This window comes from Ruditapes philippinarum, unplaced genomic scaffold, assembly GCF_026571515.1.
Source record: "Ruditapes philippinarum isolate M1 unplaced genomic scaffold, ASM2657151v2 ctg1723_1_1_1_1, whole genome shotgun sequence".
NCBI classification, from domain to species: domain Eukaryota; kingdom Metazoa; phylum Mollusca; class Bivalvia; order Venerida; family Veneridae; genus Ruditapes; species Ruditapes philippinarum.
The window spans coordinates 209,302-224,545 of NW_026862113.1; the positions used below are offsets into that span (position 1 = coordinate 209,302).

General features: G+C 32.4%; 1 protein-coding gene across 2 annotated transcripts in view; it reads left to right on the forward strand.

Moving 5' to 3' along the window:
* Nucleotides 1-10,265, forward strand: part of LOC132717987 (uncharacterized) — a 60,409-nt gene extending 50,144 nt beyond the window's left edge. For both annotated transcript variants that reach the window (XM_060701597.1, XM_060701598.1), the window contains exons 10-15: nucleotides 3,279-3,389; nucleotides 5,762-5,863; nucleotides 6,565-6,727; nucleotides 7,535-7,717; nucleotides 8,231-8,355; nucleotides 9,096-10,265. In XM_060701597.1, coding sequence (XP_060557580.1) covers nucleotides 3,279-3,389; nucleotides 5,762-5,863; nucleotides 6,565-6,727; nucleotides 7,535-7,717; nucleotides 8,231-8,355; nucleotides 9,096-9,170 — 759 coding nt within the window. In that variant the 3' untranslated portion in view covers nucleotides 9,171-10,265. The remainder of the gene's footprint in view (nucleotides 1-3,278; nucleotides 3,390-5,761; nucleotides 5,864-6,564; nucleotides 6,728-7,534; nucleotides 7,718-8,230; nucleotides 8,356-9,095) is intronic.
* Nucleotides 10,266-15,244: the final 4,979 nt, after the last annotated feature.

The following is a 15,244-nucleotide window of genomic DNA, read 5'->3' on the forward strand; positions in this document are numbered from 1 at the left end:
TGTTGCTGCAAGTAGGGGGCCGTTTTAAATGCTATACCTTTCCTTATAATATGTTATTTTTCTTGCATGGGTTCTCTATAACTTTGTCCGGTGATTTCCACATAATGTATATTTTTAATTTCATTGATATCTTGCTGAGGGTTTCGATCCTCGGGAGATGCTTTGGTAGTTTATCTCAGAGGAAGGTAGTCTAGTACTGGTGTATTACTCTCCAGGAATGATGGTTGGGAAACCAACCGCCTATATGACTGAAACACTGTTGGGAAAAAGCGTAAAATGAAACAAACAAACAGACAAACAAATTTTTCCTCTTTTCAAAAGTTGCTGTGTCAGGTAGTAAAAATAGCTATTATTTTACATGTGATTATCTTTTCATTTATGTGAATTATTGATGTTCGCTAGTGATATTTGAAGAGCCTAGAAACGGTTGCCTAGGTAATTAGTTATTGTTGTATTTAAGCATTATCAGGTAAAAAAGAGTATTGTGTATCATGAATATCATATGACCATATGAGCCGCGTCATGACAAAACCAACGTAATGCGTTTGCGACCAGCATGGATCCAGACCAGCCTGCGCATCCGCAAACAGCATGGATCCTGATCAGACTGCGCGGATGCGCAGGCTGGTCTGGATCCATGCTGGTCGCAGACGCACTATGTTGGTTTTGTCATGACGCGGCTCATATGTCTCTATATCATATATAATGTATAGACATATTGAATATTCCACACCCAATTATTTTAGATCATTTTAAAACAATGATTTTAGTTATGAAGTTTGGTCTATCATCTACTCTGGTGCATGTATGATTATATGATGCTTCCAGTATAGGATTTGAATTTTTGGTAGCTAGGGATGTTGAAATTATGTATGCAAAACCATCCAGCTTGATTATGGAAGATTGTATTTTTAGCTCCACTTTCCGAAAAAAAAAGTTGACCCTCTGATTGCTTAACCATTTCTCAGAAACTATTAAAACTATTCACTTCAAACTTGGTGTACTTGTTTTTTGTCATTAGAGGATGACATTTCAAAAGGGCAGATAATCCTTAAAATTTTTTATGCAAAGTCATGAGGACAGTCTTGTTATCATTTGTGTCCTGCATTGCTTAAAAACAAAGCGTGTGTTAGTGATAGTGTAAAGTTGTAAACATTAAAATTTTGAAGTCAATATATTCACAGTGTTTACATGCCTTTTCGGTCATTTTTCAAAAGTTATAATAAAAAATGTCTCATTTTGTTTGCTCACTCTCATATGAATGTTAAAAGTAAAGTTTACTTTGTCAAGTGCGTTAATTTAGCAAATAAATGATACTTAACCAAGTGCAGGAATTCATCAATTGCTAGCTGCTGAGATGATCACAAACCTAGGTCACCAGGACAGACTCTAGCTATGTTATATCAATATTTAGTCTGATAATGGGTTCATGCTACAGATGCCTATTTAGAAATCCTTGAAAACATTAATAGACAATTTCAAAATAGGACATTTCTATTAATATTTAAAGTGTTTACATTTTCCAGTGAAGAGATGATAAAAGTATGCTGTAACAGATTTAAATGGGCAATATTGTGAAAATGAATCAGATAATATTACATTAACACTGTTGTTTAAAGTATTTACTTGCATAAACTCACGTATGCATACTGGATTAGTGACAAACTTTAAATTCTAGCCCCAATATATGGTTGGTTAAAGAATAATCTTGATTGGTGAAAATTACGTTTTAATTGTGACATAACTGTTCATTGATTTTTTTCCCCACCTTCATCAGCCCTTAGAGACAGGGTTTTCATTTTTATTTGCCATTTGGCCAAGGGTCATGGGGGTATTTTAATCTTCAGGCTGAAAATACAACTGATTTTAACAGCATTTCGATCAATGATATGGATCACCAATCTATTTATAATGAAGACCCTGAGAGACCTGCATTTTATCATGTTGAGGTGCCGTGGACTGACTTGATAATTAAGTACTTTGATTTAGCAAGACCTGGTGATGTTTATATGATATTAACTCTCTAGTCATTTTAGTGATAAAGTAAATTTTCTCCCTTTCAAATATTCAGTTGCTACGGGTTACTACCTGACAAAAAACATTTTATATTGATTTCAAAAATGTGATATAGTGGTATTATAGACCTTATAACAAAGCATCCAGGATTTACCCTTCATTAGCATTTGCTATCTTATCTTTAACTTGTCAAACTGAATGTTCTGTGCAATGAGGCAATGATATGGATTTTAAGTTATATGTGTACATGTGCACTTAAAGTGCATCCCAGCTATTGCTCTGTAACCTGTATCAGTGTATGCTATTATCCATTTCATGACTGATGTGAGATTTGATATTTTGTAAAATAACATAACTTTCATTATTTCTTTTCTTTATTTGATACTAAAAAATGTGTGCTTTTTCATTCCCCTTGAAAATGTCCTCAAAATTTGTGACTTTTTAGTTTCTGAACAAAGCTTAAAATTGCATGTATGATTGTTTCACAGTGTTTTATCAAAATGATCAAAAAGATTTTTTACATGCGAAAAAAATGTTATTAAGTACAAATTTGTCAAAGAGTAAAAGGAAACATTGACCTTTACAGACAGATTCTGTTCTTCTGGCTCCTGGCAGTCTAAAAGAAGCAACACATTTCCATATTCTTGGACTAATATAGCATTCTGAAATAAAGGTGTTAAAAATAGTTGTTAAGGTCTATAAATGGTTACTGTTTATAGATTGAATCAATGGCTTAGGCAACAGCAAATGTTAGAAATGAAACAGAAGCCTTCTGTTTGTTTTTGGAACATCCAAGGTGAACTAGTATTATGAAACATCCATGGCTGAATAGAATAGTTTGCAGAAAATCCATGTCATAATTTTTTTTCACCTGGAACATCCATGGCAGAATGATTTTTTGGAACGTTCATGGTGGAATGATTTTTTTGGAACATCCATGGTTAAATGGTAGGGAAACATCCATGGTGGAATGGTTTCGCGGAACATCCATGGTGGAATGGTTATAGTCACAGACTTTTATATTATTTGGCCCTGACACTGTTGCTAGTTCACACAACCATGTAGACTTGTTGCCTTTAACAAGTACGGGATTCCTGATCAAGCTAACTTATACAGGATTGAATTAGTTTGAGGGATTGGATTAAACCTTAAGCCAGAAATACTTATTTAAGGGGCACCTGCTATTTATATGACTTAATATGATTTAAAAATTGACCTGAAAAATGACGTCATAATAATGATCTGTCTTTTTCTGTTTTCAGTGCCGAGACTTTGTAAAAGCAGGTGCTTTAAAGGGTAGTTCCCCGTGTGAGGTTGTTCAACAGTGTGATATCACATTTTGTTGTGTTGCAGACACTACTGCTGTAAAAGATGTAAGTATTTTGTTTCATAACTATCAATATAACATCACAGTATTGGTGACACATCTGTTTCAAGTTGTGAAAAGCTCCTAGTTTATAAAAGCTTCCTGTCATTGAAATCTTTTATGTGGAAAAGTCATCTAGCTTCTCTAATAGGGTTATAGATCTTAAAGCTACCTTTGTACCTGCATTTTGCTGAAATAATACTAGGACTGGCATCTAGGGTTTTCAGCCACCTAAAGTGAGTCAGTTAAATATGTTTTGTAGTCAACTTTAAGGAGGAAAGATCTTCTGAGTGTTTTTATGAAGATTAATACTGTTTCTAAAATATTCATGATCAACAAGTTCTGATTGTTAACTTGAAAGCTAGATGCCCCTGGCCTTTCATGGATATCAGTTAAGACGGTGCATATTTTGGTTGTGTTGAAAACTGGGGGTCGAATTTGAAAATACAATGTAACTGGTTCTTATCAAAGTGCTTGAAAGGGTACTGATAGTTTAAGAAATTCAAAAAAGGGTACTGATAGTTTTAAGAAATTCAAAAAAAAGATATACTGTATCTTTGAGAATCACTGAATATGTCATACATGTTTTATTCTTACTGTAAAACATTACCATAAAAAACAGTAGAATAAGTCTTAAGTTGCTTATGTCTGTAGGTGGATTAAAAAATGCCCTGAGTGATCTATTTTATATTCAATAAAAATTAATCAAGCCCCAGATGGAATTATATAAATAACATGGTAAATGTTACTATAGTGATTGCTTCTATAGGAAAATGTGATCTGTGAGTGATAGTAACTATTGGAAACAGATAGCTTCATTTAATTGATCTTCATCATAAAAAATCATCACATTTTTGTGAGAAGAATAAGAATCATGGAAGTAATGCAATAAATTGATACAAAAAGGATGTTGCATTGATATTGGGGGAAATTCTTTTTGTGTTTTCATATTTGATTGTTTGTCTTCTTTAGTATTGTAGAAATACCAATTTTAAAAATGCCAATGCTGTTTTGAGTTAAATAGGTTTATGGTCTAAAGTGCAGTTTTCCTGAAGCTTGCTTAGGGCAATAGGGAGAGCGTTAGATCTGTTAACTAGGGGGTCACTGGTTCAATCCTTGGGTGAGGTGACATTTCACAGTGAGAAGTGATCTTGGACACCCAGTCACACTATGCCCTGTCTCATGGTCATTTGGGGTTTTTTTTCACCACCGATTCAGAATCCAGTTAAGATGGAACAAATATTGAGGAATGACCAAAAATGTGTAGAAATGTGTAAAAAAAATCAGAACTAAACAAACAAAAGCTGAAGAACTATAGACATATAGTGGCGTATTTCAATGTAAGAATGTGACAAGATTGTGACAGTTTTAAGTTTGACAGGGTCTATATAGTGTGGTATTTATGACACAGGGTGAAAACAATGTGCATCCTGACCAGTGTTTAAAGTCTTGATCCTAGGATAAGATGTTACAACTTTATTTACTGAGCAACCAGACCCACTTACACATTTTCTTCCCTTTTTTATGCAATACATTATAAATACTGACCTTTTAAGTCCCCTTTTAAAACTAGGAGGCTATCCAGCAAGTTTACAGTTGCTCTTGCTTGCTTGTGCTTGACATTATGCACAAATAGATAATCAGGTCTTTCTCCACCATTAAGCTTTGCAAAATTGTAATATGACTCTTAAGTTACTGTGATTTTTTTTAAAGCCTACAAAAATATGTTATTTACCAAGATTGGAGCAGTCACCTTTAAGAACAAGAAATGACAATTATACCAGTAACTTAAGGGTGAAACACGAACTCAATTATATGGCAAGCTTAATGACATCATTGCAGTTCTGAGCACAGAATCATTGCCAAGAAATTGGCTTAATTCTGCTATAGTGGCTACCAGATAATTACATGTTTCAAAGAAATATTCCTCTTATTATCTCTATGGTGAGAAGTGCATGAAGTTTAATCAGTGTATTTTGGCATGTGATGGTGATTTTATGCTATACATGAGCATAATGAAGTGTTTTCTGGTTGTAGTATATAATTTCATGTTTTTAAGACAATTTTAAACTTTTTCATTGCTGTTTGCTTTAAATGTAAATTGACAGTCTCCTGTTTTGTAAATACATGTAGGAGGAAAAAGATTTCATTAATGATTGATTTAATACTTATTTAAAAATAATTCTTTTATTAGTATATGACTGTAATGGTGTGCTATATTTTCATGTATTTGAGCTGAAATCTTGTAGCAGAGTTCAGCTTCATCTTTATTTCATACTTTGAAATATGCAGGAGTCATTACTTGTTTGTTGAGAAGCAGCAGCTTTTTTTTCCCAACATTTCATGATATAAAGTCTTGTATATTTTCTCTGTTTACAGATAGTGTTTGGTAGTCAGGGAGTATTGCGGGGTATAGCCTCAGGTAAATGTTTTGTAGAAATGTCAACGATAGACGAGGAAACTGTACAGGATGTGGCAGAGGTTTGTATTCCGTATTTTTCTTACTACATACACTGATGAATTTGTGTAATGAAAATGTCCTGTTTGAATTTGGAGCAATTATTAGATAGATCCAGAAAAAAAGTGCCATTACTATAATTCCAGAATGAAAAGTGCCCATTACTATAGATGCAGAGTAATACACTACATGGCATGTTTAGATCCACATTTATAAATGCCATTAGTATAGATCCAGAGCTATACCTGTCATGTACTTAGATCAAGAGTTATGCCTGCCATTGATTTAGATTTAGACCAGTGCCTGCCAATAATATAGACCCAGAACTATTATGTAAAATATAAGATTTAGTTATGATAGTTTTGGCACTGAAATGAAAGTTCTACAATTTAGATGAAGAATTGTTTGTTTGTTCTGGTTGTGCCAACATTTTAACAGTCATATGGCAACTTTCTAGCTTTACTAGGGGAGGACAACCTCAGGTCCCCTCTGTATTATTTCAGGTTGAAGTGTCACCTGAGTAGGACCACCTTTAGCTAGCTGGATAACTGCATGAAAGAATCCAAAGCCCTTGCAGGATTTAGATAGAAAATAGTGAGAGTCAAGTGGTTTGAAGTCGGAGACCTTAACACATATGATGTAACATATGATGATAGAATAGAAGATGTTAACATATTTTGTCACTGCAATAAAGAATGCTAATTTTATAACTTTCATTATCTAGGCAATACAGGCACGAGGGGGTGTGTATTTGGAAGCACCAGTTGTTGGCAGCAGGGTACCAGCTCTAGAAGGGCAGCTCACTATACTGGCATCCGGCGATAGGAAACTATTTGATGACTGTTTCTCATGTTTTGAGGCCATAGGCAAAAAATCATTATACTTGGGTATGTTATTGATTTGTAAGGTGTTGCATAATGTATGCATGACATTTATACATTGAAAAGGCTGTTTATACACAGCGAAATGTTTTTCAATGGTTCCTGTCAATGGTTTTTGAAGAGACATTAATAGAGAAATGTAGAGCTATCTAATTAGCTAGATTTTATCATACTTACACAATCAGTCAGATGTTTTATGACCTTTAGGTAGATATAGCAGTTCAACTGTCACTAGAAGTTTTCTAAGAAATTAGAAATTCTGTAAAATACCACTTCTTGAGATGTTCAACTAAAAGTGATGCTGGCCTTTTGCGAGTGCCAATAGAGGTTTTTTTTTCTATTTCTATGGAAGGAACTGTGTATGCAGAGTTTAAGATATTTTGATAACAAAAATTGAGTTACTAACAGTATAGAGCCTGGTCAGAATGCATGGATCTACAGGTTTGCCTGGTTCTTTACTGGTGGCAAAGGTTAATCATTTTTGTTTCCAAGAAGTTAAGGGTTAACCTTTACCATACTAAATTAGTGTACCGGTAGTGACATTGCCTTGATTTAAACTTAGATATAAAAAAGTGTTGCAATTAAGCAGTCAACAGTTTTAAGTTTACTATGACTGAATTGTAGAATAATAGAATTGCCTTACTAATAGGCAAGTCATCATTGATGGTAGAATTAGGGCAACTTGTTGGATCCAACAATTTAAGATAGATGTTCTGTTTCATGAGTTAAGTAACCTACTGTTATCAATACATGTGGGAAATTTTGATTTTTTATATAAATTGTACACTTACAATATTATGGATGTCATTGTAGGATCTGATCCTGGGGCAGCTACCAGAATGAAGCTGATTATAAACATGGTGATGGGTTCTGTTGTAGCCAGTTTATCTGAAGGTATGGCCATGGCTGAAAAGGTTGGCCTTGACCTTGAAGATGTGGCAGAGGTCCTAAGTCTCGGCTCATTATGTTGTCCAACCATAGTACATAAAAGTCAAGGTAAGTTAATGAGTCTCGACGAAAATACATTTTTTTCCTATAAAAAAATGAAAATGTGAGATTACATCTTTTTATTTTAGATATATTGTCTTCTTAATACAGTTACAGGTTAACTCCTACTAAGGATATTTTCCGAAGTTTTCATATAGACATTATAGGCAAAATTAAAACTGTTCAATAGAATTTCTTACAACTTGGCGTGTTGTTAGAATATGATAAAAGAAACATTTTAAGTGAAACAAATTCGGAAGTTATTTTGCACCTTTCTTTCCAAGAGTTTTTGTCAGAGATGTAACATTTGAGTTTAAGTAAATGAACTGTTTTTATTCTCTTCATGAAGAATCTGATTAAAGTTTGTGATTTTCAATATTGTTAGCGTAAAATTTCCAACATGGAAAAGTGATACAAAAATGATAAACTGATATGGAATAAACTATTAATAAAGTGTCGAATATTCTTTTAAATATTGATTTTGCATGTATTATTGTTTTGCATTTGTGTTTTTTCCTACAGCAATATTAAACCAGAAATATGACCCACATTTTCCATTACAACATCAGCAGAAAGATCTCAGATTAGCGTTACAGTTAGGAGACAAAGTCGAGCAACCACTATATATTGCTGCAGCAGCCAACGAGGTAACCCATTTATTGATGTCTCTATCGCATGTTACACTTAATAATCCCATAAATTTCTGAATATGTGCAATGGATTTACGGAGATTTGAGTTTTGGAACAGTGCATTAACAGTTAAACGGATTTAAAAATAGAAATTTTACCCCCCAAAAAATAAGTGAAACGTCGGTGGTTCTACTCTGGTGTTAGCTCATGCTAGAAATATTGCACTGGGAGACACCTGAGGTTTTATTCACTGGTAAAGCCAGAAAGCTTTCATATGATTTACACTGTGTTGGTGTGACATAAAACCAAACACAAAAACAATTGAGTTACCAACAGTAAAGAGGCATTAGGTATTACCTAGTGTGCCTCTACCAAGTTTCTTTGAATCATGGCCTCTGTAGTAAAATTGGCCCCATCCATGGTACATAGTCTTATATAGTTATATATTGGGGAAACTAAAAAATCTCCTTCAGAACTGCAAGGCTTGGATCTTTCTTAAATATTGTGCATAAGCATTATTTTTTGGATCTCCACAAAGTTTGTTTAAATCTTGTCTTGAGCCAGCCAATTTGACCTTCACTTTTATGTCAAAATGCAGACTTTTTGTCATGACTACCAATAAATGTACATTAAATTATAAATACAAGTAACTCATAAAATCTTCTCAATAATGGGCTTGTATAATGAAAAGATGAAATGAATTGGCTTGAGACGTGAATATGGTATTAGTAACTTTGCTTGTAACGTTTTTTTTCAGTTATATAAGAAGGCAAGACGGTTAGGATATGGAGAGAGTGACATTTCAGCCGTGTTCAGGGCAGCTAGTAACTGAGTAGTGACAATATACTGTTTATGGTGAAAATAACTTTACAAGTTTTAAAATAGTTGGAAAGTGTCTGTAGATGGTTTTAAAATGAGTTGCAGAACGAACGTACAGACTCCAGTATGAGATCGGATAAAGAAAAGGTTTAAATCAGGGTTCATATAAAAACAAAAAACGAAATAAAACTGCTAGTACGAAGAAGGCCAATGGGTGACATCTACGGCTGGCCAGTTGTGGTTTTTCTGTACTTGACAGATTTGTTTCACTGTTGAATAGTGGAATAAAAACTTGTATTCAACTGTGGCATGTATGATTTTGGTCTCAAACGATCTTCTAATGTAGGAAGTCATCTTGAAAGCTCATAGAGATGTACAGATGAAGTATTTGCAGTAATTTAGGAGTACCTTGCATGTTGAACAAATTCTTGTGACTGGAACTTTTTGAAGTCTAGCATTTATACATTTAATCACACATTATGAGTGATGTGGGATTTTGAATGCAATACATCTCTTGTTAATTAATCTCTGTGGTCATTATTATTGTATGGAAAACACAATGGTTTAATGAACAATTGTATGAATAATGTTGCCAACATTTTTTGTTCTGAGGAATACTTGCTTATTGTTTAAGAATATAGAACAAAAAGAAAATTATGGCCACAATTATATAAAAAAATTTGAAGCATGTTTGCCTTTTATGAAGAATATTAAGGAATGAAATTCAGTGAAATTTTATTTTAGATTAAGAAATTTTAAGTTTATATTTGTTAAGCATTAAAATACAGAATTGTTTAGACTATTTTTAGTAGGATACAAGTCCTTTATTTTAGTGATAAATCTTAATGTCAAAAAAAACGCTCTATAAAAAAACTTTTGTACTTAAAGACGTTTTTTGTATTTAAAGTTACCATTTGTAATGTATGTGAAAGACCCCTAGTGATATTTAATGAGATATGATATGAGTCTCTGTAAAGCATACGACTGGTGTGTATACAAACCTTGAAAAACCATTGACACATATGTATGTTCCCTCATTTTTAATGTTTCAATGTGCACTAAAATCTATTACTTACAAAGGTAAAGTTGATGGTGCAACATAAACCCCCCAACCAAAAAAAAACCACACACACAAAAAAAACCATTTTCCATGTCAGTTTGACTTAAAATCCAACAAAACAAACAAAGAACCTTTTGAAGGTTATAGATTTGCTAATGTAACAAAAAATCTTTATGACATTTTGGCATTATTAGATTGACCACTTGAGCAATCTCATATAGATGCGATTGAAGTTTGTTTTCTTTTCTACACCAAATTCGATATTTCGATTATATCCAGTATTTTCTTTCCTCGAGAAATTTTAGAGCAGGTGTAATCCCTGTTAGATGTCAAGCCATAAAACAGTTGTTGTTTTAGAAACTGCTTGTTAAGAATACCTCAAGGCTGTGGTAAAACCCCAGGCTATTTTGTTTCATGTAGAACCTTTGTTATAGAAGGATCATCCCTGTGACCACAGAAATAAGAACTCTCATGATAAATTGTTTGTATATATCAACATAACACATTTTGTCGTTGTGTCAGCCATTGTTATGATTGTGAAATTTATGTTTACTTTTACATCTTAACCTTAAATGAATTGATGTCGCCATCTTTGTTCTGCTTGGAACTTGGAAGTTTCCATTACTAGTTAAATAGATTTCAGTATTAAAATATGAAGAAGAAAAAATGAGTTTTTGAACTTTGTCAGGTTGCAGTAATTGCTGGCCTTGTGCTATTGTTATGCCAATACATTGCATGGACGTGCAATCTCTAGTTTGGCTCCATTATTGTGACCATATAGCACTGCAGTAATGTGTAGGCTGGCCTTGTGCTATTCTTATGCCAATATACTTCGTCGACGTCAATCACTAGCATGGCTGTATTCATGTGGCAAAGGCATAGTTGTAATTGTTGTTAGTACTTAAGATCAGGTTTAAGATTATTTTTTCTACTCTATATCAGCCATTTGTGTTCCTCTTAGACTCATTATTTATCTTGAAAGATTTCTGGATTTTTTAACTACCACTACATGAATGAATGAGTGAAATAATAACAAGGAAACTAACTGCCAATCCCAGTATTGAATGATGTACAAAAATATAATTAATCAAATAATTTTTTTAGAATTCAATTTTTTTAGAAATAATTTTTTCTAATACTGCATTTTGTAATGATGATTTTCATGGTTAATTGTGATGTTTATATTGATAAGCAAGCAGTTTTGGTTTTGACAAATTTATAATCTAATTAACTTTATAGATAGAAGCAACCAATTGATTAATTGTGATTGATCTGTTATGTCATTTTTTTAATAGTAAAGTAGAAAAAGATTTGATTAATTTCTGTTAGGTTTTTAGTTTTTTATTTGGCATTTAAACTCTCTACAGATCTATGTTTATGCTACAGTGATTTCATTTTATATGTTCATAAAATGTTTTGATAAATTTAGGGCAGCTGACTTTAAAAATCATTTGTAAAAAAAAAAGGAGAGAAAAAACTGTTATGAATTTCTAGAAATAATGTTTTGTAAATGTGTTTTAGGTAAGAATCATTTGAACAAAAAGAAAGAAGACTGTTATCAATTTCTAGAATTAAAGTTTTGTAAATAGGTATGAAATTACTCAGAATTAATAAATAAATGTCCAGAAATGAACTTGCAAAAAAAGAGACTTGTATAAAAATCAAAATTGATTTTTACATAACCCAACACTTTCTTCAACATTTTTTTATAACATTTTATAGAAGTTTTACCTTGCATTTTAATTCTGTATTAATAGGTAAGTTTAGTGACCCCTTGCAGGCAAGGAAAAATGAGCTGTGAATTAATTTTTTGCACTTCTTAGTCCTATCAGTAAGAGAGAAAATTACAAATAAATGATAATCAGAGAATATTACTGTATTTTCTGAACTGTTGCCTCTCTAAATTTCTGCAGTCAACTTGCAGATTTTGAATAAACAGCTGTACATTGTTGATTTGAAAATATATGTATCAAGTCAAAGCCTCCGAGTAAGTAAAATGGCAATAGATTCTATGAGTATACATAATTGTATATAAGCAGTTAATGACTTTGTTCTTCTTGGAAAAAAAAAAACATTTAACTTGCAGACCTGTTTATGACTTGAATTAGGTTATTTCAGAAATCATTAACATAGTATATATATTATGTGATAGAAAAAGCAGAATTTTACTACAACTCTATGAAAATTTGTGAAACAATTTGGCATTTCTTTGTACTTGCCTCTACTGGGGAAGTTGCCCCGGCCACCTACTTATATTAATAGGAAGTTTTCCAAATCAAAATGTGATACTTTCTGCAAATGCTTATTTTTGAACTTAAAACTTAAAAACCATTTACATGGGACCATGTATTCCTATTTTCCTGTACCAAGAAATTGGTAACAGTTCCTGCAGTGTAAGGAAATATTATTGTGTATGTTAAGGGAGAAATTATTGCAGGTTGGTAGTGACCTATAAAACCATTATTTGTTGTTCTTCAGTATTCTGTATAGTGTATAAAAACCAACTTGTTTTTAGCCTTTAAATGAAGACTTAGTTTGTTTTATGTCTATTTTAGGCTTTATTATGTTCTGTGTTTTTTAATGTTTCTTTTGCTTTAAATGCCTCTGTTCAGTGTTTAAAGATTTAGTCATGGCTAGAATTTTGTTGTTTATTACTTAGAAAAATATTTGATACAATAGATTGATCACTGATCCACTAACTGTTCAAAACATATCCATTTTACCCCTCTAAATGTTCAAAAACATATCCATTAGCCCTCTAAAATGGTTCAGTACCTTTAACCAATATCCCTCTAAAATATTTCAGTACCTTTAACCATTACCCCTCTAAAATGGTTCAGTACTTTTAATTATTACCCCTCTAAAATGGTTCGGTAACTTTAACTATTAACCCTTTAAAATTATGTATTCATGAACTTAAAACTGCCCAATAATAATAATACTTTATGGGATAATTTAACCTATTAATGAAATGGAGCAGCCACCTGTATACAGAACTGCCCTTAAGTATAGACTGGTTAGGCTGTGCACCTGTGTATATGATACATCATAATAATTGCTGGTGCTCAAGTGGATTTGCCCTTAACCTGCTGAATTTGTGTACCGGATTTGCCCTGCTTCAAATTTGGAACAGTCCATTCAAATGTTCAGGGCATTTTCAATATCAAAGCTACCACCAGCATAGAGTGCTCAGAAGTAAAGGCTGGCCTAGCTTTATACTGGTGGCAAAAGCTAATCTCTTCCAGTTCCAGCAGGTGAAGGTTAAGTATGTACAATAAATGAAATTGTATTAATCATCCTGTATCAAAAATCATGTGACTGAATTCTGGATGTAAATGTTTGAATGTTTCACGTGTTTTATGTGTTCAGAACATATTTTTAAGAAATTATGTACAGTTATTTGTATAACACTTCATTTTTGTATGTAATCATATACATAGATAGATGTCATTTCATGTTAAAGTAAATTTATAAATTAGTCATATGTGTTTGTTATTTTTTTAGGAATCAAAATTTTTAATTTCAGTAAGATAAAATTGTTACTATAGATGGTAACAAAGTTTTCCATGATCTCAACTGATACGAGTGTCATGCTCGTGGCCAAGGGTTGATATAATTGACCTGCTGAACACGAGCATGTGCAAAAATGGTCACATGAAGACATCGACAAAAAGCTAGAGAACATGGGATTTTTTAGTACAGAGGGTTTGATTGTATGATTACAACGGAAGTTATTTAGTGATTATTTCTACAAAGGGAAGTAACTCTGTGCCTTAGTTTGAGAAATAGGATTTTATACAAGTTATTAAAAATTAGAGCTGCTAATGCATCTAACAACAATTGTACTAAAATATATTTATACACAGTGGAGACACGCCTGAAAGTAATAATTGGCTGAAAATATACAATATCCCTCGGGGGGCCATTATTCATTTAGCAGGCCCAAAATCACCATCAGGTCCTTCTCTGTTGTGTAAAAATCTCTAATACATGCCTATTACACCTAGGTATGAACTGCTAACTTTAATTTTCAAAAATCTTACTGCTTATTTTACCCAATGACCTAGTATTGATAACAGATAAGCCATATTAGAGCTTGCTCAATACATCATTAGACAAATCGTCGTCAAATTATGTCCAAGTTTGAGGAAAATCCAATCACACATGTGACTTCCAGGGTGATTTATGTTAAAACAAGTCGGACTGTTGTGCTCATGAATTGCATGAAACTATCAAACTGCTATTGTTTGTAAGAATTATATTTTGAATATATCAATCCAAAAGTAAAATGACAATTACTTGATTAATGTAAAATAAAATGGTTTTAAATGATTACTAAAGCTGTCACAAAACTAAATGATATTCTTAACACAGTTACACTGTATCAAACACGCAAAGAACCTTCTCATTGTAGAAAATTGACTTCAAATTTTGTATATAGAAACCTACTGCTACAAACACTAAACAGTTTAATATATTCCTCAGCAAATTTAATACCGACCAGATCAAAGAAATGACAGCAGTTATTTAATAAATTAGTCTTGTGTTGTTTTTTACAATTAACTACAAAGAGCAAATATTTTAAAGGAACTCCACACAGGTTCAAAAGTCTAAAAACATTAACTTTGAATTTCTTACATAGATCAGCTTGGGCCTTTAAAACAGAAAGATATGCTAAAGATAATAAGTAAAAAGATACTGCAAAAGGAAATAAATCAAAAAATGTATTTTGCACTATTCTTAGCCTGATTCGAGTGAAAAGCTTTGTAACAATTCAATTTTGGGTCATTTTTCACAATTAGAATGATGTTAAACATATTACTATGATACTTGTTTAATATCTAACATGCCCTAATAGATCCATTACGAAAACATTATTAAACACATGTTTGACCTATCTAAAGAATTAAAAAAAAAAATTGATTTTTAACAGAATGGAAAAATGGAGATAAAGTTAATTTGTTCTTAAGTGAGTGATCAGTAAATAAAATATCACATTATCATATAATTCTAATGCTAAGTATTTT